This window comes from Paramormyrops kingsleyae, chromosome 1, assembly GCF_048594095.1.
Source record: "Paramormyrops kingsleyae isolate MSU_618 chromosome 1, PKINGS_0.4, whole genome shotgun sequence".
Classification (NCBI taxonomy): domain Eukaryota; kingdom Metazoa; phylum Chordata; class Actinopteri; order Osteoglossiformes; family Mormyridae; genus Paramormyrops; species Paramormyrops kingsleyae.
The window spans coordinates 40,523,897-40,546,617 of NC_132797.1; the positions used below are offsets into that span (position 1 = coordinate 40,523,897).

The 22,721-nt window shown below is 42.4% G+C and overlaps 1 protein-coding gene across 3 annotated transcripts in view; it reads right to left on the bottom strand.

Annotated features, from left to right (window-relative positions):
* Nucleotides 1-256: 256 nt before the first annotated feature.
* LOC111846829 (anosmin-1) overlaps nucleotides 257-22,721 on the bottom strand; it is a 33,840-nt gene continuing 11,375 nt past the window's right edge. For 2 of the 3 annotated variants that reach the window (XM_023817461.2, XM_023817458.2), the window contains 12 exons: nucleotides 12,731-12,793; nucleotides 12,330-12,552; nucleotides 9,468-9,652; nucleotides 8,982-9,111; nucleotides 6,767-6,972; nucleotides 5,795-5,939; nucleotides 5,124-5,270; nucleotides 3,158-3,246; nucleotides 2,642-2,813; nucleotides 2,300-2,520; nucleotides 1,665-1,806; nucleotides 257-1,371 (listed from right to left, as the gene is read on the bottom strand). In XM_023817461.2, coding sequence (XP_023673229.2) covers nucleotides 1,313-1,371; nucleotides 1,665-1,806; nucleotides 2,300-2,520; nucleotides 2,642-2,813; nucleotides 3,158-3,246; nucleotides 5,124-5,270; nucleotides 5,795-5,939; nucleotides 6,767-6,972; nucleotides 8,982-9,111; nucleotides 9,468-9,652; nucleotides 12,330-12,552; nucleotides 12,731-12,793 — 1,782 coding nt within the window. In that variant the 3' untranslated portion in view covers nucleotides 257-1,312. The remainder of the gene's footprint in view (nucleotides 1,372-1,664; nucleotides 1,807-2,299; nucleotides 2,521-2,641; nucleotides 2,814-3,157; nucleotides 3,247-5,123; nucleotides 5,271-5,794; nucleotides 5,940-6,766; nucleotides 6,973-8,981; nucleotides 9,112-9,467; nucleotides 9,653-12,329; nucleotides 12,553-12,730; nucleotides 12,794-22,721) is intronic. The other variant, XM_023817460.2, reaches the window with a different exon arrangement.

The following is a 22,721-nucleotide window of genomic DNA, read 5'->3' on the forward strand; positions in this document are numbered from 1 at the left end:
GCCAAATGTGAACAACAAAATTTCAGTAACCCATCTTTAAATTTATCTTTAGAAAATTATTTTTTCATTCTCACGGCAATATTAAAATTACCACCTTTAAGAATTGTGAGAAATCATTTCCCCCCACCCCTAGTAGCTCACAGGAAATATTTCATTCTGAAAGGTCATTCTGATGACCTTTTACTAAACTATTTAAGTCACCTTGACTATTAGCAGTAACTTTCTAACCAAACTAGACTGAGAAAGGAAACACGGCTTACATAAGGGTTCTTTTATTAGTTGACAATATGTACAGTTCTCACTTGGGGGGTGGGGACAGATGTTAACAAAAACAGGACTGTATTTACAATTCACTTTTTACAAAATGCCTTTACAATAAGTCTTGTCAGTTTAAAGAGTGACAATAACACGCAAGCACACACACGCAACACACTTTGTAATACATACATAAATAAATAAGACATTTACTTACTGTACCACAAGGATTTTTCTAGAAAAAATAAGCACATACATATTTCCACACTAAATTACCATTCTATTATTAAACGGTACATACTTATTTTCCATAAAGTTCTCTATTATTTTTTTCTGATAAATTTTGCTAAAATATTTAAAAGAGGTAACATAGATGCATTCCATGCCTAAGACAGAACAATATGTTTTGTCATGCAAAACCTTCAAGAGCGACTCAGTGGGGACGCAGACCTTCCCTAAATCAAATGGACTTAATTTGTACATGCAACGCTGATTACCTGCAGAACAGCAATTAATTCGCTTATGTAAACCATCAGTGTACAAACATCATGTCAATAACTGATGTAATATCATAAATAGTAGAATCAACAGTTCTTTGCGATTACAGGTTATGCTTTCATTAATTCTTATTTTAAATTTTCAAGGCTTTCATTCCGTACCTTTTATTAGATGTTATTTTCAAATTGAGAAAAATGCTTTTTGCATAAAAATGCCTTCAAACACCATTTTTATCATGATTGCAATAGTATTAAACTTTAAAAGAGGCGTTTCCTATGTGTACAATTACAGAGAACCTTTGATATTTGTTTACCTGCAAACTGTGACCATGTAAAGGTATCATCCCTTTGTTACCCAGGTTGATGGACTGTGGTGAAGTTAGGAGTTTTGGGCTGACCTGAGCGTGATGAGCAGAATCAGGCGAAACACAGGACCGAGAACGTGGTGCTGATGATGTCACAGGAACTGAGCCCCTGTCTGATTCAGATTCACTTCAGCACCACATCACTGCTGTGGGCAGTGGCACCGGTTCCGGCCCAGGTATGACCAAAACAGACCCTCATTGCTTTTCCACCGATGGCCTCCGGTGGTGTGGGTGATGCTGCCTGATTTTAGACCCTAAGAACCACCCAAAACAATCATAGCATCAGTTATCTCATTTTAATGTTCTCCAGCAAGAGATCATAAAAATATATATATATAAAAAATTCCAAAAGAAAAAAGCCTTTTTGATGATGGTGTAATGCTTGACTTGCACATTAATCATGCACTATGTATCAAAATATGTTTGTTCCATAGTATGCATAGTGAACATAGATGCCAGACATGTGTTTTTACTCTGCGATACAGCTCTAGCAGATATTCACAGTCATACGTGTGAGGGTGTTCCGCTGGCGGGTGCATTTGCTTACGGTGCTGGTGCATGGGAGACACAACAGGAGTCTGGAATGTCTTCATAGTGGCTGGTCCTTCACCACCAGTAGTTATTATCTGAACCTCCAGCCTATAGGTGGTTGCCTGCTGCAGATTGGTAACTACTAGAAGATGACGGTCCTAAAAGAGAAAATTGATTAAGTTATGGCTTACAATTTCCTTACCTCATACTGTCTGCCTTACACCTCTCTATAGATGTTTTTATTATTATAAATAATAAATAAAATTATACAGTTTGCCTTAAGGTCTGTGATTCCATGGAGGATGTTTACAGAACTTTTTAATTTACTGGAAATTCAAATAGATTTTTATAGATCTTAGCAAATTATTAACATGATAAAATGCAAAGCTCTATTAAAACAAACCGAGACCTGCTATTGTCATGAGTGAGTTCTATCATGGCAAGGAAGTTCCCAGGCATCACGGGACAATATTGTGTAAACTGTACTTTTTTTTTTTCTGACATATCATAGAAGATAAAATGTGATGCGTGGGAAATAAAAAATGAAAAGCAGCAGTGCGAGTTGACACACTCCCACACATAGAGGATAATATTATATATGTTTCATGTAAACATCCATGGAAATGAATAGTTCAACATCAGGCAACATACGGCAGGAAGTATCTGAGACTGGGAGATGATGCTATTCGGCAGGCTGTTCTGTCGGCTCTCTGTGGTGACCTCGGCCCAGGTGACCTGGAACCCTGTGATTTGCTCATTTGGAAGGGGTCTCGGCACTCTCCAGAAGAAGCTCCCTGTGATATTTCCCTCATTGATGGAAAAAGATGCGGTCAGGTTCTCTGGCTTTAGCAGTACGTTTGGATGAACTGTTCCTGAAAAGTGAGACATGGAGAATGTTAGTACTCAGCATGATGTCATATGACAGCAAGATGATTTATCCTGATGAACTGACAATGACAGAGCATATGAGAACGTCTGCCAAATTCAGCTCACCTCCTTCTCCAGGGCAATGGATGGGTTTGTGGCTCTTGACCTGGACAACAGAACAGGGTGGAGTAAGGAAAGTAGTGCTCTCTGTCTTGGAGCGACCCTTGGACGTCATCATGTGGACGGTGACTTTGTATTTGCAGGAGAACATCAGGCCAGGGAGGTTTATGTAGTTCTCCTAAACCAGGAAATCTTTTGTTAGAACAGGCTCACGTTTTCGAGATCCGAGAAGCCCAACATATATCTTGTTGTTGATTTTTGTGAATTTGATGTTCTGGGAACAAGTTATATACTTTTAGATCAATAGACCTAAAATATGCTGTAGAAGATTCATTTATCATGGTCTACATTGAAATGGTTTGGATTAAAACCACTCATTGTGTCTCTTCACAAAGCAATATACCAACAATTCAAACTCAAGCACTTTGAAAATTTTCAGTAAACAAATAGGAAGAGCAACATTTTCATATGAATGTGTTTGCTAACAAAGGATAGTTTCCATACATGGACATGTGAGAGTACCTGGGTGCTGGATTTTCCTGTTGCTGCCGTTTCATTGTAGCTGCAGGACTCAGGGCTCCATTGGACATGGTGTCGGCTTGCGGGCTGGTCTGCATCCAGAGAAACAGAAGACAATTACATCATTGGTTAATGCATGTATCCAGTCCACACACTGTTAAAATGGTGTAGGGATCAGTCAGTGCACAATATAATTATAGAGACTTCCTGATTTCCCATGTTATTCCAAAGGTTAGGGTTAGTTAATGTCAATCGTTTTTACAGAAGCACTGTTAGATGGGAAAGGGTCCCAATCTGTTTAATATCTCTGCCTGTCATTTTTCCATATAATCTGCTATTCTGAAAGCTTGTAAGCAGAACAGAGTCAAATTACACTGACTTGGGTCTTCAAAGCTATGCTGATTACTACCCAGAAGCCTTCTATGTAGATAATCAGTGGTGTTTAAATCATGCCATAGTACATTCAGGTCCTGCTAGTTATCAGAATGTCATTTGTATTAAGAAGTTCTAGTTCATTAATAATTAAGCGACACTGTTTGCCCCTGGCAACATCCTCAATTACAGTCAGGAAGTAAAAATTCTTTGGGGACTTTGGCACACATTTGATGCTCGGAAGGGGGCAGCATCTCGGACCCAGAAGAGAAATGACAAGTGGATAAGGCAAAGAAAGCAAAATAGGGACCTTAAACAAGGTGTAACAAGGTGAGCTGACAGAGCAGGAAAGTGATTTGTGAAAATGCCAGCAATGGGGGATTGTAATGGTGGATAAGGGCTGGAGAAACTGAAAAAGCGGGACTGAAAACAATACCTTCTGCTGACACAGATTTACAGTCTCCAAGAGACGGCTCTAAAACCCTGGCATGGGCATTCAAAAGCCCCAATTGATTTTTCCACTGTAATCTGTTTATTACATTCTCTTGCTTAGCTGATCTTTTATCAGTGGGATGCCAACGACACATAAATCACTTTTATTCAGTGTAATATTTCAAAGTGCTTCTCAGCCATAGACTGCAGTAGTCTGCAGACCTGCAGTCACTGGATTGTCATGGCCAATGTTTCATTGTTATGGTGCATCTTACCTCCTGATATAGAACCAGTGACATCTAAGGTGCAGCTCACTTTTATATCATTTATTTCATGTATGAATGTCCTCCTCATCAAACACACATAACTGAGCTCTTGCATACATTGTTCACACTGGCACTGCTAGCAAAAATCTGTAATAGTCTGTAATATTTTAACCCTTAAAATCATACCCAACCAGGACCGGATTAGTTAATCAGTAAAGATCACTAATGATGGTTACCATAAGCACTCTGGACATGGAAGAATTTGCTTTTTTATGATACAGCGGAAGCCATCTCGATCACGAGAAGTGGGCTTCTTAAAGTCCGGGCATTCCTCTGCTGGTTATGTAGAGTTTGGCTTTGGTGGTGACGTATATTAGTAACATAACATAAACCACTGAATGAGATGTGACAGGCTACTCTTCAGCTTTGGCTTTCAGAGTTTCCACTCCGATACAGACTGTTGACTGAGATACCTACACAATCATGTCCACACTTTGAATGTCCACCCGTTTCTTAGAGAAGAATGATGTCAAATCTTGTCAAACCAAATTGACCACTTTTGCAGCAGTGTGCTATTCTGCAGAGGGAGCTATTGAACACATCTGTCACTGAAAGACGTCACACACTACGTCCACACTATGTTTATTATTCTTTCAGAAACAGAGCTTATGATTCACTATGTGCAGGTTCACACTCATCGAATCGCTGACTGCATATTTCATGGAACTCATCAAAATTTGTTTTAAGTGCATTTTAAGTTTGTTTAAATCTGTACTAAAAAATGAGTTTGGATCTGCATAGCCAGAGGGACAATATGTAACGTATTACCACTAAATCTATGGGCGTTCAAACTGGGCTCAGGTGCAGCTCACTGGGCTTTTGCCCGAACTCCTTCATACCTCCTGTTTTCTTCCAGTAGACTCGGACCTGCAGCTGCCCATCCTGGTAGAAGGGGGTTCCCACCTCCAGAGCGGCTGGGGCTCGTTTTCCTGTGTTTCTGCCACCAACCAGCATTTCTGCTTTCTTTGACTTGAATAATGAGTCTTCTTGGGTTAAAAAAAAGATGAGCAGAATATCACTATTACGTCAGTGTCTCAACCCAGTCCTTGTGGACACCCATACAGTCCACGTGTTTTGCTCCCACCCAACTCCCATGAAGGAGTTCTCAACCCTCAAGGACTGGGTTGAGAACACCGTACTACAACACATTTCATTTGGCATGATTGTGCTAGTTACAATCACTATAATCGATATTATGTGTATTGCATTCTAAGCAGTTTGATACACATCTTATGATAATTTAGTGATTTAGTAAACAACATGCAGGTAGCAATCATAAAACATGTTTTGTTGCATTATTGAGCTATACATTAACAAGACAAACCAAAATGTATATAAATAATCCAAATAAAAAGGCAAATCAGTGAGGAAATTCTCACTATATTCACCAAGAAGTAGAGTGAGCATTCATCGATGCTGCTCACAGTGAAAAACAATCAACTAATGTCAAAACAATCATGCCTATAAAACCACAGAAACCAAGGCTTTGCACTGTCTCTGAAGGACGTACTTGTGTGATTGACGTGGGCTGTGCTGAACTGGAGTGTGGCTTTGGGGCTTTTCAGTCGCACCTGACCCCAGTACGTCACAGCCTGTAACTCCACTATGTAGCTGCTGTTAGCCTGCAGGTCTTCCAGGTCCACGTAAGTCTGGGCCTGAAATGGCAACAATGCACACCAATAACTAACTGGCCAATCTGTGTCCAGCCAGCACACCAAGGTCTCTTAGGCAACCTTGGAATGTCAAAGCAGGATCTTGAGACAGAAAGCTCACCGTTATTAAAATCACATATGGATGGTGTGAACCTTCTTAAGGCTTGCTTGGTATAGTGGCCTTTTTTATGGTGCTGTGAGAGAAGCCTACTGTCTGAGATGTACAGTACAGGCAAGGTTCAGCCTGAGCCTAAAGAAGTTTGCCAGACTACAATGCGAACGCAACCCCCGATGTCAAGACGCCGTCTTTTACAAGGAGCCTGGGGAAGCCACAGTGGTACTTAGGTGTGCTGCATACAAATAAGCTCAAAATGAATGAAACATTTTTAGAGATGAAGCTAACATTCAGACATGTATCAAAGGTTCTTGATTTATTAGAGCATATATAATATAATATTATATATACAGTATATATATATATATATATATATATATACAGATAGATAGATAGATAGATAGATAGATAGATAGATAGATAGATAGATAGATAGATAGATCTTTTAGCTAAGTGCTTTAAAAGGTTTCATTTGTCCATGGTAATTACAAGGCACTTTGGCACTGCATCAGCTCTTAAGCAATCGATCTGTTCATTTGCGCAATCAGAGCTGCAGCAGTCACTGCCTCGTCTTTCGTCTCCCTCGCTCTGAGTTTTATTTACAGTGTTGTGGCTTACAACACTGGACTGAAATGCATTTACTCTAAACAGCATCACCCAGCCCTCCAGCATCTTCTTGCCTGCCAGCACACTGGCAAGGCAAGGACATAATTACCCCATTGGCTGTCTTCCTCCTCCTCATTCTGGCAGGCTCCGGAGCCTTGCCGCTGGCTGTCCAGCTACAGAAAACCTTGTAGTGGTGCACCGGGATGTCAGGCTCCTCTGGAAGGTTCCAGTTGAGTCGTACCACTACGGCTCTGTCCGACGTGGCGGTCACGTTTGTGATCCTCAGGTTCGTAGGCATGGACGGGGCAGAGGGATCTGGAGATAGGTCCCCAAAGTGAATGTCAGTGTTGACTGTGCCAGAGCACATCAAAGATTAAATCCTTTATAAACCAGCATGGATCACTGAGAATTAAATCAGCACTGTGACCAATCTGTAAACTATTCCTCTGTATCTAGCACCCTGTCTCAAAAACAGCACCACATTTACAGTGAAGCTGGCCAAGTGAGGCAACATGTCTGTCCACCATCCCAAAAGAAATATCAATAACTGCATACTGCACCAGGAAGCACTTGATGAACGGAAAGAAATGCCATTCCATATTTGAAGAGCTAAATTCCAAAGCAGGATAAGTTTTTGAGAATATTTCTGTGGACTTAGTGAGTTTTAGAATTTGACTAAAGCTCTTCGTTGGATTCTATGGTGCTTGTGGAGTGAGTTTTGATTTCCAGTGCTGTAACCTCTGATGCGGAAGTCTGACTTTAGGTCACTGGTGCTCTCATCTCAAAAGCAACAAAAAACAACTGAGTGAGTTCTGGATATTTGCCCTTCAACATGGTATCTTTCATAATTACTTTCAATGTTAAAATACAAACAAAAAGTGTTCTATTTATAAATCAAAAGGGTAATTTTTGTGTGGTTTAGAAAACAAAGCTTAATTCCCCGGTGAACAAAAACTACAAATCCCACCCTTCTAGCTCCATCTGCTTAGTGTATTAGACCATTTTGTACATGTTTCAGGTAGAATGATTTTCCAAGACAGGCTGCTCATTACAGCCAGACAGTGATGTATGGGGGTTGATGTGGGAACAGATATATTGTCTTCATTTCTTTTTTGCTTTGTTTTCAAGTGACATCAACTGGGCTCACCAAAGACCAGCAGATGAGACAGGACCATCTCCTTCTGTTTTCTCTACCTGAAATGCATCTACCTGCCAGTAATGCATCGAACCAGGGAGCCATCATGATGGTTAACTGTTATACCGAATGCCGTCCTGCAAGTGAAGTAAACCAGCATCCACCTCCTCTCAAAAACTGTTTCACATAGGCAACAGAGACAGGGAATTTCAGGCAGGGGATATACCTCAGCTGTAAACAATTCAGCTTTCTATAACAACTAGTTCATTATTTTGACATATCCGTTTTATGGCAGTGAACACAGTGCCAGACATGTATTAAGGTTTGTTGATTTAATAGAGAAGTTTCTAAAGCTTCGGTCTTTAGTCTGATTAATAGCAATATGCCCTCTCATACTAATATATTCTACAGAGTAATTCTACAGAGTCCTTGCATGCTAAAGCCTTGCATGAATATTAATTGAATCACTTCACTTACAGGAAGAGTAGAGCAGACTCAGAAATACAGCTGACCTGTCTTCTGTTCTTCCTATAATGCCCATGTGCATTGCAGTGCATATATGTTATTTATTGGTAACAATAAAACCCACCCTGCGCACCTTGAGTTCATTAAACCAGATTCGGAAATCACACATAACAGCCAGCACCTCCCAGGAACAGGTCAGTACTCATGGGCATTTATAACTTGTAATTGTAATCTAATTTAAACGTGCAGCATCTTGCATGAGTATAGAAGGGATAGTGAGTCCATTGTGAGGTTAAATGCTTGGTTACAAGTTCCCAAAAACATCAGTGTGACTTAGACTTTCTCTAGCAAGTCAACGGTTTGAAGATGTTCAGAACACCTTTAATGTTTGAGAGATTCAGAAGGAAAGACAAAGCCTGACTTTTAGTAAGCATGGTAAACAGGATAGCTTCTTGTGGCTTTTTTGAGGCAATCTGAGGAACAGCCATATCTGCCATTCTGTCCTACCTTGAATTTGTGCTTCCCTGATGCTTATGCTGTCTAAACCACTCCATCAGAGATTGACTGATGGACACACAGAGACCCAGATATATGTTATGTCTCTGCTCCCATCTATAGACCTCTGCACCTGGGTAATCAGTCTAGATGTCAAGAGATGGGTGTGAACTTCAGTAGACAGAAGGGATTCAATATCCACACACTATGGGCACTAGAGCAGACAGACCTCTGGAGGAGCGGAAGTGCTTGCTCGGTGCAGTGAAGCCCCGGGTTCCATGAACGTTGACAGCGGCCACTCGGAACTGGTACCACCTGCTGGCTCGGATGTCAGCCATTTGGACCCGCTCCTCAGCGGTCTGACAAAGAGAGATACACTGAGAATTAGTCCTGGGGAGTGGGGGGGAGGGGTGGTCAGGGTTCATACCCACAATCACAGTCCATGCGTGTGTACAGCTCCAATGGTTCTCTGGTCTTCAATCATGATTCTTGATGTAATAACCAGAGAAAATAATAATTTTCCTGCCAAGTTTAATAGGCACAAAATATTGAAGCAAAAAACAGATAATTCAAATGATGTATTCCAAGTGCTGTAAACGCTACCAAGCCACAAAACTAAAAAGCAGCCTTTAGTTGAGATCCCAAAACACACTTGATGAAAGCAGCACAGGTATATCTGATCGCTTGCCCTCTAGGTGCCTCACAGTCGGTGTACCTGCACCACAGTCTGCCACTCAGTAGCGTCGTCCTCGCTGGGATGTATGCCGTAGTTCCACCTTCGCTGGACCACATATAGAACCGGCTCCACTGAGATATTGAACTTGGAGGACCAGCGAATCTCCAGTTGACCCGACGGGAGTTCTGAGAAGCTTAGTTCCTTTCTGGGTTTCAGAGGAGCACCTATATGCAGAACAGGGGAGATTCTAGATTTTTTTATTGTGGGGGGGGGGGGGGGGGCATATATATAGAGGAGCCATAAATCATACAGTGGTATAACCTAATCATTAGCCAATGATATATTTTGAATCAGTGAGTGACAGGGAAGGGAGCACTGTGGGGGCCAATCAGCTTTGAGGTAAGGCCAGATCCCCTGCGGCCCCACCCTTGTACACACTAAGAACGAGAATGATTAGCCCATTCACAGACATTGTTATGACCTTACATCAAACTCACTGCACTCAAAAAACAAATTTTGAGTAAAGTGTCCAAACAAACAAACAAGGTGCTGCCCTTATTATGTGAGTATCAGGAGCTCATTTGATTGTGAGAGTGTGTGTCCTCATTTGATTGTGAGAGTGTGTGTCATTTGATTGTGAGAGTGTGTGTCCTCATTTGATTGTGAGAGTGTGTGTCCTCATTTGATTGTGAGAGTGTGTGTCCTCATTTGATTATGAGAGTGTGTGTCCTCATTTGACACGAGCAGCATGTCACTCTAAGGCACACTCACCAAGAAGTCTGCCTGCTAATGGAAGTCGACCCGTTCAGGGGTTTCCTGCATGCCCTGCTCGGCTCGTCTCCTCACTCAGACCACTGCTACCCCCGGAGCCCACGCTCAGCCAACTCTTTGCGGTTTCCCTGCGGTTAGGGGTGCCACACCTCCGGCACGGTTCTCAGACCTCCTGCGGCACTCGTGTCTCTCACAAAGCCGGCCCCCGCTGCTGAGGGCTGATGTACAGCTAGGCCCAGACGCGCACACAAGCAGCCGCCTCTCAGTCGGTCTCTGCCGTCTCCATCCCCGTCAGTAATAATCCCCCTCTCAGCTTCCAATGATCACAGTCATATTTCTTTACTTCCAAGAATCACAGTCAAGCCTCTTCCCCACGGCCACCCGCTTAGCCGTCAGTTAAAGTTACTCTGCAGCACCTGCATTGCTGCTATCATGACTGCAGTGTTTGTTTGAAGTTTTTACATTACAAGAAAAACACCATCAAGTAATAAACTTTCTCCCATCCTCATAATTATGGGTGAATCTTTCTTCTGTGACTATATGCATGACTCCCCAGGGAAAATTCTTACAAAGGTGTTTGTCACATCTCCTTGCTCCCACCTGTATCAGCTTAAGTCTCAGCATTCATGTTTGGGGCTCAAACATTCAGGAACTAAATGCTTTAGTCAAAGGCTATTCTAAGAGTTCAGTTTTGACAATCAAAGTAATTAGTTAAATCTGATGCATCTGTGTGCAACTGGAACAAGACTGTACAACACTATAAATACAGGGCTCTGTTCTATAAGCCGTTTATCTTCCCATATAGGTAAGACTCATCCTAGCACGAAATCCTCATATGGAGGTGGTGGCCCTCCCACTCAAGCTACAGAACATGACTTCTTGTTACTATGGAAAGAGCAACAGAGCTCTGCAAAGCCCAAATGGGAAACTGGGAATACTTCCAAATCGCTGTGATGCCACAATAGTCTAGGGATACCTGATTAAATTACTGCACATCAAAGATTTATGGCAACACGTCGATTCGAGTAGTACTACCATGACAGACATAACTCAAATGCTCACCATGTCTGTTGGAAATGCTGCTTAATTTAACATAGCATCTCCAAGGAGCTAGATCGAAAAAAATACAGCAATCTGCAATTCCATGCAAGGAATTACATTCCGTTGTAGACTTTTCTGAGGTTTCATATCTTGTTTGACATTAAGCTATAATGGTAAGAAGAAAATACTGCTTCCACATGTGAATTTAAAGGCCATGCAATAAATAAGCAGATATTTATGAATGGTGAAGTGCATGCTGTATACGTTTCCAAGCTTAAATATACACAGAAAAACTTGGAAACATAACTTGCTCTAGTATACAAATATGTCACGGCATCATTTTCCAAGTTAGTGTGAGTTCCAAACATTAGGGCCCTTTTTACAAAGTGTCATCCTCTGGCCAGCTGTTTGCCAGGTACCGGCAAACACATGTGACGCTGATCTCACCAAGCCACATGCCCGGCTTAACTGTAGTCGCTCCCACTAATTGCTTCCAGCATTAAGTGCAGAAGATCATCCCAAACTCACATGTCAAAACTCCACGCAGAAACAATTACAGTGATTAAGTTGAAGATGTAATTAGACAAGTAACACTGCTGAAAACTTTGGCTCAAACACAACTGAAATGCACGCCTGTTAGAAAGCAGGAATATACTCGATTGAAAACATTTCTGGAGTTTATTCTGTTCTAAGCAAACCACTGTATGATATTATCATTTCAGAATAAGAAGCTACCCTTAAATGAGTCTAAGAAGTGAAATAGGCTTATATGTGTACATTACTATATAATAATGGGTAACACTTTACTTGTGGGGGCACTAATTTAATAGCGCACTCTCACTTAATGCATTAATTAAGCAGAAACTAAGTGTAAGTTACCTTCTGATCCTATGTCTATTCATCATTAATCAATCACAATGGTTTATGTATTTCATGCAGGAAGTACATTAGTTCATGATTTGTTCTTGAGTAGTAACTGAGTAACTAAGTTATTTGTGCCCCCTCAAGTAAAGTATTACATAATGATGTTATGAATTTTGAATGTTTGAAGGAATGCTCCCTAGCAGTGAAGCACAAAGGTCTTTTTACCTTTGTACAGGTTCCTGGGCAGCTGACAGGTATGTCCGCAGCCGTTGGAGCAGCACTTCTTCACTGTGGAGCACTCGTTGTCTTCCTCGCAGCTCTCCACGCATGCAGCCGCAAAACCACTGGCCCTCTCAGGAGCAGGACAGTCACCCTGCTTCAGAGCCTCTACTGACTTCAGGAACTCGCAGCTGGTCAAACACTCATAGTGCTTTTTAGGGAACAAGGGCTGCGGATAGACAGCATGAAGGAAAGTTAGTCAGTTGTTTACCCTTCATGAAGTAGGTGATTACCTTTAAAAGCCCCAACTGGAACTGTCCTCAGTTTGGGTGGTTGTTACTTGACGCTCTGTCTGCCATATTTTCCTTCATGGAATCCTAGCACTTATCGTCGGCACGGTGACGTACCTCGCACAAGTCCTGGCACTGGTTCTCCTTCAGATCCCAGGATTCCTTGCAGGGCTCCAGGCACTGAAAAAAGACATGAGAATAGTGTTGGTAGTTCAGAGGCCAAACCGCATGAAAGAGCAGAACCCCACTGGAGCAGGCACCACCATCTCATCTACCCGGTCCACCTCACTGCCAAGACCCACGTCCAGAGGAGTTTCACTATCCTGGGATGCCAATCCAGAACATACACCACCCCCCCCCAAAGTGCACTCTGGCCCTGGGAGAAGGGAAAGAATTACTGAGGAAGGCATGGACACAGGTACCACAAACCGCAGCCTACAGGTTTCCTATTCCAGTGCCCCTTTTATAGAGCTCACCGTCACATCTGGACAGGGCACCAACCTGGCACAGACATCAACATCTGCTCTCCAGTTTCACACACTTGCGTCATGCACAAACAGCCTCGCTGATGAATGATGCTCCCTGTGAATTTCTGGGATTCCCTCTCAGAGCACATGGAACATATTTATTCGATTTGTTGCATGGGCAGTGGATGAAAGAGGGGCTTAAAAACACAACCGTGCCACAAAATTAATAACTGAAGTGTACTTTGGATTATTTAATGAAACATATCATATTTAAACACAGACACGATCCTGAAATCGGTCTACAAAGAGCCAAATCTAACTTCTTCTTGTACATATGACTTAAAGTAGCAAATAATATCATTAAAAACTCCCTGTCAAACCAGGCAAATAATCAGGACCGCAGGTGGCTTTCAGAAAAAGAGACGTCCTACTAACATTTCAGTCTGAAAAGAATACCTCTACCTTCAGAAATCAGGATAAACTGTAATATAAAACACAGGGCTACCACGGCAAGCTGCATAATTATACATTTTGGGGTGAACCTCATTCAGAAAATGCCTTTTTAGCTCATAACAACATGCACGTGTTGCGGTCGCTTTGCCTTTTAGAGATAAATGAAGTGCCTTTCACATCATGGGCTCTAACCTGCAGAGAATGACAAGGCTGCTAAATACGTCTGCAATTTTATTATTTAGTGTAACTGATGTCATCTGGGAATGCTTTGGAAATCGTACATCTCACCCGGTCATCTGCGGAGCTGTTCTCCCAAAGCTGTCTGAAGAGATAAATTTCTCACTCTAGCTAGTAAAATAAATGCCAGCTTTAACCACCATCACTTGACCTTAAAACCAGCTCTTAACCTTCTTTCCGAAACTAAACAGTCACATTAATTACCCAGGGTCACCGATCCTCGCAGGTCCTTGTGGTGAATGCAAGATAAACTGATTTAATTTGAAAGGCAATCAGCAATATTACAGCTAATTTCCAGTCATAAATACTTCCCATTATCATTGACATGCGGCACGACTTCTTTTTCTACTGAACTGCTTTGCACTCCAGGTTACCATAATGTAATTAACTAGTGAAGTGTAACCATCTTTTTATTATACATACAATAAGAGCACCAGAAAGCCTCCCTGCAAAAAACAAATGCCTACAAAGAAATCACACACAGCCGCCAAGAGAGGTGGCTCTCGTTATGATGCTTTCATTTCCTCATTAAAATGAGTCATGGTCGTTCCACAGTACTCAGTGAAAGGTGTACTCCTTTTTATGGAGTGTGTGGGAAAGAGCCCACCTCCTGCCAGCCAGTCACAGTCCCTGTGCTTGCCTGCCAGCGTCTCAGTGCAGTGATTCTGGTTGCTCCATTATTGTTTGACCTATCTCAATGCCACAAATGGCTTTGTGATGCGGATGGTTTTATAAGAGTAACAGAGTATTACTTGCAATTGAGGGAAAGACAACTTTTATTTGCAAATGTAATAAAGGAATACGTGACAAAGGTGTAATTGAAGAGTAAATTTCCAAAATTCCTTTTTTTGTTGTTGTTTTTGAGATCAGATTGCCAATGAGCTAAAGTCAGGCTTCCTCATCGTATGATACAGAATTGGGAACCAAAACTCACTCAGCCCTCGAGTAAATCCAGCGAAGACCTTAAATCAAATTTCCACAGAAATAGACAGAGTTAGTCTCAGGAATTTGCTCTTCCGTTGCTCCTCACTGAAATTCACTTGAGAAGTATTAATAAAGTATGACATCGTATAAGAGTTTGAGTAAGAAGGGAGTGAGAATGTTGTTTAAGATAATGGCCAACCAGAAACAACCTCCACACTGCTCTGCAACACAGCGCAAAATTACTTTGGTATGATAAGGAAACAGACTCTTAGGTAGCAGTGAATCTTTCTGATCCAACGTGGAGGGCAGTAATCTGCCACCTTGTGTGCTGAAATCCAGAAAATCTGCTTCATTTTATTGCACTAATAAGCCTGCTTTCTGCTCTCGAGTCCCTCCCAAGCAGCTTATACACACAGATGACCCCTAATGAAACTGTTCCAGATGAGCAATGCCTCTCCCTCCCTCAGAAGTCATATAGAAGCTACAAGCCTGGTGGATTCCCTCCACAAATCACTAAACATACACATGTAAGGAACCCAAGAGCTCTACTGAAGAGCCTTAGGTCTCCAGCTAGAGCAAATTCCTACAATACTCATGGGCCCCTTATACCACAAGTCAGGAGGCTTGGGTCCACCTTTTGGCAGCACTGCAGATAATTCTTATGGAATTAAAGGCAAAAAAGTAACACCCTAAATATTTATGGGACTCCATATGTACTACATTATTAAAAATGACTTACAGTCTAACATTTATTCTTATATGCAAAATTAGCATAGCTCTTCCATTTCTCATGATACATCTACTGCAGACACACAGAAAAATGCGATGGAAACCTTTCATTTAAGGGTGTGAATACGTCATGTATGTGAGAAGGCCCCACCAAAGGTGACAGAAGACAATCCATCATTATTTCCAAACTTTTTTTTTTGGATCTATTGGGGAATCATCTGTAAAAGATCACACCAATGATGTTTCACTTCAGGTCTGGTCCCACCTCCTGATCTCACGTTTGTTTAAATCACAAAGGTGAAAACCTGCACTAGGGAATCCCTTTGTGTGGAAAGTTGTGAACATAGGTCTAGTTAACTAGCTGCTTTAGGCAATGCCTGTTGGCCTTCACATAATTATCAGCATGGGGTGGGTACTTGGGGGCCAATGGAAGATGTGTGGAGAGTGGTTCCTGGAGTAAATTTGCCCATGAGAATGGGGCGCCATCATTATCCAGCCATCATAAAAGCCCACATTTGCAAGAAGGAATGACTGGAACAACGGAAACTATGAATAATGGGAACGAGGCAGAGTAAACAAATACATATGGATGAATGGTGCCCAAGTGTTTCCCTTCACTTTATGAAGCGTGAGGCGCTACCGGTGGAGATCGCCACGGGCGACATAACACAAATAAGGGAGGGAAACACACATGCCTGATGTAATTTGGAAGAAATGCTTTCCCATGCACACCGGACCTATACCTGTAAACATGGCACACAGATGATGGAGAAGGGGCGTGCATGGGGCGTGCATGAGGTATGCATGAGGCGTGCATGGGGTGTGCACGAGGTATGCATGAGGCGTGCATGGGGAGTACATGAGGCGTGCATGAGGCGTGCATGGGGCGTGCACGAGGTATGCATGAGGCGTGCATCGGGAGTGCATGAGGCGTGCATGGGGAGTGCATGAGGTATGCATGAGGCGTGCACGAGGTGTGCATGAGGCGTGCATGGGGAGTGCATGAGGCGTGCACGAGGTGTGCATGAGGCGTGCATGGGGAGTGCATGAGGCGTGCATCAGGCAAGCATGGGGTGTGCATGAGGTATGCATGAGGCACGCATGAGGCGTGCATGGGGCGGGCATAAGGAGTGCATGAGGTGTGCATGGGGCATGCATGAGGTATGCATGAGGCGAGCATGAAGCATGTATGGAGTGTGATGAGGTATGCATGAGGCAAGCATGGGGCATGATGAGGTATGCATGACGTGCATGAAGCGTGCATAACTTTTCTGGCTGATATGATCAGTGCTGCAGTGAGCATGAAATTTAAGTAATTTATAATGGTATCACTGAAATGTAAACTGTTTATACAAATTCAAAGGTAAGGACTCAATTGTAGATAAATGGTGGAAGATGGATGAATGAATAATGCCCAACCAAAAGGCATTTAGGATATGTCAGTTACCTTCCCTTTTGTCATCTCATGGACACCACAGTGTACAGGAATATGGGTTCATGACTTTTTCCCCTACAATCTCCCAAAAGGCTTCTGTTGACAAGTCAATTGTGAGTTAGGGTTAATTTGATCTCTATCTTTCATCAGCAGTGTATTACAAGAACATGGACTCTGCTGTATGACTGAAGACATGACCAAATTACACTGATTCCTAAACGGCTATGAAGCCAGCAGCCTTCCTGGTCACCAGAGTGATACATCTCATCTCATCACCTCATCTCTCCTCATTGTTTCCAAGCAAAACACAACTTCTACACTTAATGTTTCATTCTATGACCAAGATGATCAAATTTCTGTGCCAGGTTGTTTTTTTTTATTATTATTGTTATTTAAATCAGATGCATTTGATGGGAGGGGGCAATCACCCCACCCCTGCAGGAGACACAGAATATGGCATAATCTCAGGGTGATCACAAACTGTGGCTTGAAACCACCCAGAATCTCAATCATGGCTCAGCTTCACTGCACTCACAATTGCCAGTAAAAATGTATGGGCCCTCTCAGTTACACCCGATTTCTGAGTGTGGTCATATTTATGGGCACCCGCACCCACTTGGCTCCTAAGAGAGGTCCCAGTGCACACCCTGTGGTGCCCCACCCACTGCTGCCAGCGCTTCTCTTCTCATCCCCAATACTCATGACTAGGCTCCTGTCAGCCCCATATACTCCCAAACATACATACAGCCGCTACAAGAGCTCATTCTCCTTCATGAAGCAGCTCCCTCACATCTCATTATTATCACATTCAAAGTCTTCCTCCTCTCCATCCTGCTGAACAATAAAATAGAGCTTTTCATTTCGGCCCCCATCCGGTAAGGCAGTAAAAATTGGTTTAGAGAAAACAAAGCAAGCGGATGCCTTGAGATTTCAGAACTATAAGTTGTGCAGCTGCAATAGAGGAGGATGAAAGCACTGCTTTGACTTTAGTGCCCTGGGGGAATAACAAATCAGACTTAAGTTCACTTTTCAGTGCTTCATAAGGAATATTCTCTGGGAAGGACTCAGTCTTCTTTATACAAAAGTACAAAATCCCTTGTCTCCGTCCAGAAATATTGTTTTATTTTTTTTTCTGAGACACCAGTATGTAAAATATTTCCCATGCATCTGTGCATAAATATGTATGAGGAAATAGGTCTTTTTCTCCACTTTTTTCCTCTGTTTGACAGATGCAAGGATATGCTGGCAGAGTATAAATGTCAACAATACCCCAGTCAGATATAAAACTCAAATCCATGGCTTGCTAAGCAGCTACTCGCTTTCTAAACAACCAAGAGCACCATAGCCATGGATGCTGGGTCACCGTAAGGAGCGGACAGGGAGGGGATCTCTCAGGGAGGGGTGAAGTCCAGGGATTTCACCCGTAGGCAAGCAGTCATTAATCGACTGCTAATTCATTAATGGTTCATTTTTATTAACCTGTTATTTAACATGCCTGAAAGGTATGAAACAGGATCTTTGGAGGTATGTTTGGTCCCAAGTGAACTAACAAACAAAGAAACAAGCAAAGAAGTCCTCATTACTTCCTCTTATTCTTCTTATCACATGGATCTATTGCCATTTGTCACCGCAGTATTTGGAAGCTGAGAAATACAAAGGCAGATTCTTTAAAGGGCCCCGACATGTTACTCCATGTTTAACGGCTAAGACCTCCCACATTTTTCAATATGGAAAGGATATGAATTTGACACAGTCCAAATGATTGGAACAAATAGTTTTATGGTTTCATGACAATAAAAGTAAATAGCCTTTAAAAGAAGCTGACTTCCTGTGGGAGCAAATTCAAAACAGGTTCTCTTTTTGAGTTTTTTGGTTACATCAGCTCCTTTGTGCTTTTGTATTTACAGGATTTGTGATTTGGAGGCAAAGCACAAGAGATAGCAGAGAGGAGTGCGTGTGACATGGACTGTTTGGCTGAGTGAATGGGAGAGACATGCTGTGTGTACTTTTGGTGTCATGGTGTAAATGCCTAGCTGGCATCTTCTGTGCCACGCAATAGGAATGATGCCCAGTTGGGGGCGCAGCAGGTGGTATTACACAAAGAGAATTTAATTATTTATCTGAGCGCAGTTAGAGGAAAACACAACAAAGAAGCTCAGAGAAATATCTCAGCAGAGGGGGCTGGGGGTGGGAGGCGGGATCATGAATTATGCATGGCCCCACACAATCGGGGGGCTTGCCTTATTTATGAGCTTTTAAAAAAAAGGCTTCACTGCGGGCGGCTGCTTGAGCTCATTCCGCTAAGGAATGAAACATGTCTATCGCCATAATGACACGGCACTGAGCCATCGCATCACGCCAAGGCAGCGATGCCACTGTAGACAGGCTTTGGGCTCTGATCGTAACATATGCGAAAGAAACAGGAAAACTGCTATTGGCTGAATATATGTGAGTTTTGTTTTTTTTTTGTTGTTTTTTTTTTTTTAAGATGCTGGGTTTGTATTTGTAAGACCATGACATGGTTTGCTGGCCTTCTGCATTTTGACTTTCTAATACACTTCCTGCTCAGATTCATGCTTCTTGCTGGCTGTTAGCTGTTGTTCTACCATTGGGTAACCCTGGGAAGAGCACTACCCCTACTCGCCATGCGTGCAGTCTGTTGTACCATTTATTTTTTCTATTGTAAATGAAAGTTATTTGTCCCCAGACATTTGAACTTTTTTTTCCCATTTTTATGCTTTTAATGAAAAAGACATAGTCACGCATTTAAAGGGGCGGTTTTCTTGGGGCATTTAATAAAAAAGTAGCAAATGTTATCATTGTACCCTAAATTGATTTTAAATGGAACATCATACCTCACAATTATGTTCTTTTAAAAATAAATAGCCAGATGCTAGGGAAAATTTAAACCACCTTTTAGGCTTGATTATTATGACTTGAACAGAATATTGAATTACAGAAAATTGAAATGATAAGCATATCCAAGAATCCGACTGCTGACATTTCATCTCATTTAATGCGATGGTATTAAGACCATGATATCTTTAACACGGCTGTCCTCCAACCGAAAAAGGTACCTGCCCCTGTGCTCACATCTCGTGATCTGATTCATTCTGCCATTAGAAGGAAATCGGTGCTTTGCTGGCTGGCAGTCGTGTTTAAAGATAAGTAGCACTCACGCACACTTTGGGATTGAAGGGATTACAGGCAATTAAATTCAATTGGACCGTGTTGAGTGGTCCCTGCTGGGTGTATCCTGAGCTGAGACGAGAAACAAAGACACATGACAAGGTTTCTACACTAACGAGCTCTGGTTCCTGCTGTGACAGCCATGGAGTCCACAGTCAGCCCACGGTTGGTGGATTGTCTCAACAGAGATTTCTGAGCCTGTCATACGCCGACTGCTTTTTGACATACTCTTCGCGGACAGCAGGTGGCGAAGTGGTTAAGGTTTTGTGTTTCTTAAACCCACTCTTTGTGATCATAGGGAAATGCCAATATGAAGGAGAAGAAGAAGAAGAAGAATAACAAGCCATTTACACAAAACATTCTAAATTAAAAACATGTTCTATCATTGTCCTTAAAGCTCATGACAGTCAGAACAGACTGGAGTCCTTCCAAGCTTTCAGTCTAACTCTCAATTTCCCTCCCACTCAGCAGCAGAAATTTTCTGGGTATATCAACATGTGTTTAAACAACCAACCTCAGGGCGAGCTCTTTCAGTCTGAGCCATGCATGTTAAGTGTAGCCTGCAGGCAGGGTAGGGATTAAGGTCAGGATTAAAAACAAAACTGAGAGATCTGAATAAATGAGGAATGATTAGACATTTAAGCCTACAGATAAGCAGTGGTTAGGGATTTCAGCAGCTGCAGTTGTAACATTGATTGTACTGTCCAAGCTGACCCACTGTGTTTGAAAACCAGGTCCTTAGTAAATGTTCTTAGCACCACAGAAACCTGTTTGGTTGATATGGATCAAAAAGAACATCATCATCATTAAAACTCTGGAGCAGGGCACCGGAGTGGCACTTCATGTTGCATTGTGTCTATGTATCCATACATATTCATCCATCCATTCTTTCATTCACACACAACTCTATTGATCTATCACTGAGTGAACAAGAACTCCCAAAATAAATGTAACTTGGTTTGACAGGAGCATAGCCAATGTGATTTTAGGCCAACCTCCAGCGGGGGTTGGTGTGTCTGTGGGTAAACTCACATCCCACAAATGGCCCATTTGTCTGCATGCTTGGGGAGGATGTGTGCTGTTGGGCTGACTTCCCTTTGGAATGTCCTGACAATGGCCCCAGGGATCCACCCCCATCTACCAACGGGGAACTTGGCATCTGCGGCCACTGCGAGCTCTCATGACATCACTACATTCAATAATCAGATGCATATTTTAGGCTCCACACTCATTTTAGTCAGACAACAAGGAGCAGCAATGTGCAAAACGTCCATTCAAAGAGATCTGCAAAATGAATCCCATCCCTTCTCTCTTTAACTAATCATTGAAACATAATAAGAGCACATTAACAATTAATGGAGAATGATGCAATTTGAATAACTTACAGAAGGGACATAATATTTTGATAGGAGGCCTGTGACAAGACATTGATTACCCTGAAGTTAATATTCAGTTGAAGTGCATTCATTCACTGCACCAACAGCAAGTGGACATCGTGCCAGACAGGAATATTACAATGACAAATCCTTGCATTACTACCAAACATCAGGGGGCTCACCAATCTCACTTTAAATCATGGAAAGCACAAAAGGGATCTCTCTCATCTCTGCTTGCCTTTATCAGCAGGTGAAGGAAAAGATCCAGACCGTTCCAAAGCATATGCATTTATCAGGTCCTGCCAGATCACAGAAGATGAAAGGGAAAAACGCACTAACCACTCTGTGACAGAAGGTGATAAAATCTTGGGACATTGACCTTGGCTTCAGCATTGACGGGGTCAAAGATATATTAGCCTCATTTAGGCCTTTAAGGTTTGAATTAGATATTGGATATACAAATGTAGCAAGCGTTGAGCTAGCTGACAATCTGTGATCGTCCTCGTGATTCTGCAGGCTTCCTATGCCACCCAAAATGCAAGTAACAAGCTACACAATTTCAAGCAAGTGTAGCCCACTCCCTCCACCAGAGGAAACTTAACAACTGTGACCGAAGCAAACCCCTCCTGCTGGGGACTGACATGCCCTTCTCATTCTTCCAGTGCCACCCACACACTAGGCGCTGAACAGGAGCCTCACACCGGCCAAACCGTAACACATGAAGATATATGTACTGTATGCTCCGACTGCATAAATACAGTCACAGTTCATAGGCTCATGTGTACTGGAGATACATAAGGAACGATTAGCAGAATTAAACCTCTAAGAATTAAAGATACCTAAAGAGTCTGAATCCCTCTAGGTCAGAGAGTCAGTTTCTCAGCATAAAAAAGTCCAGGACTGTGTATTGAGGTATCTCACAGCTTTGTGACGCTAATGCAGTGAATTGGGGATTTTGTGTTATGGTGCTTTGCCTCGCAGGGGTAAGGCAGGGTGTCAACCACATCCTGTTTGGGCTGTATTGCCATGAACAAAAGGTGCTGTAGAGCACATCCTAGTAGACAAACAGGTTCAGCCTCACTCAACAACAAAACAACCCACAAGCACTCATCTTTGCACTTCTTTCAGAGGACAGATGAATTTTGGCACACACTGTGAGGTGAAAGAGAAAGGTCCCACAGAAAGACTCAGTGCTGATGCTGACACGTTGACAGAGCAAGCCGGAAGGAGTGCTGTCTTATGTTGAAATGTACGCTCCTTTCTGATGAAGATTAATGCTCACTCAAGGCAGCTCCTCT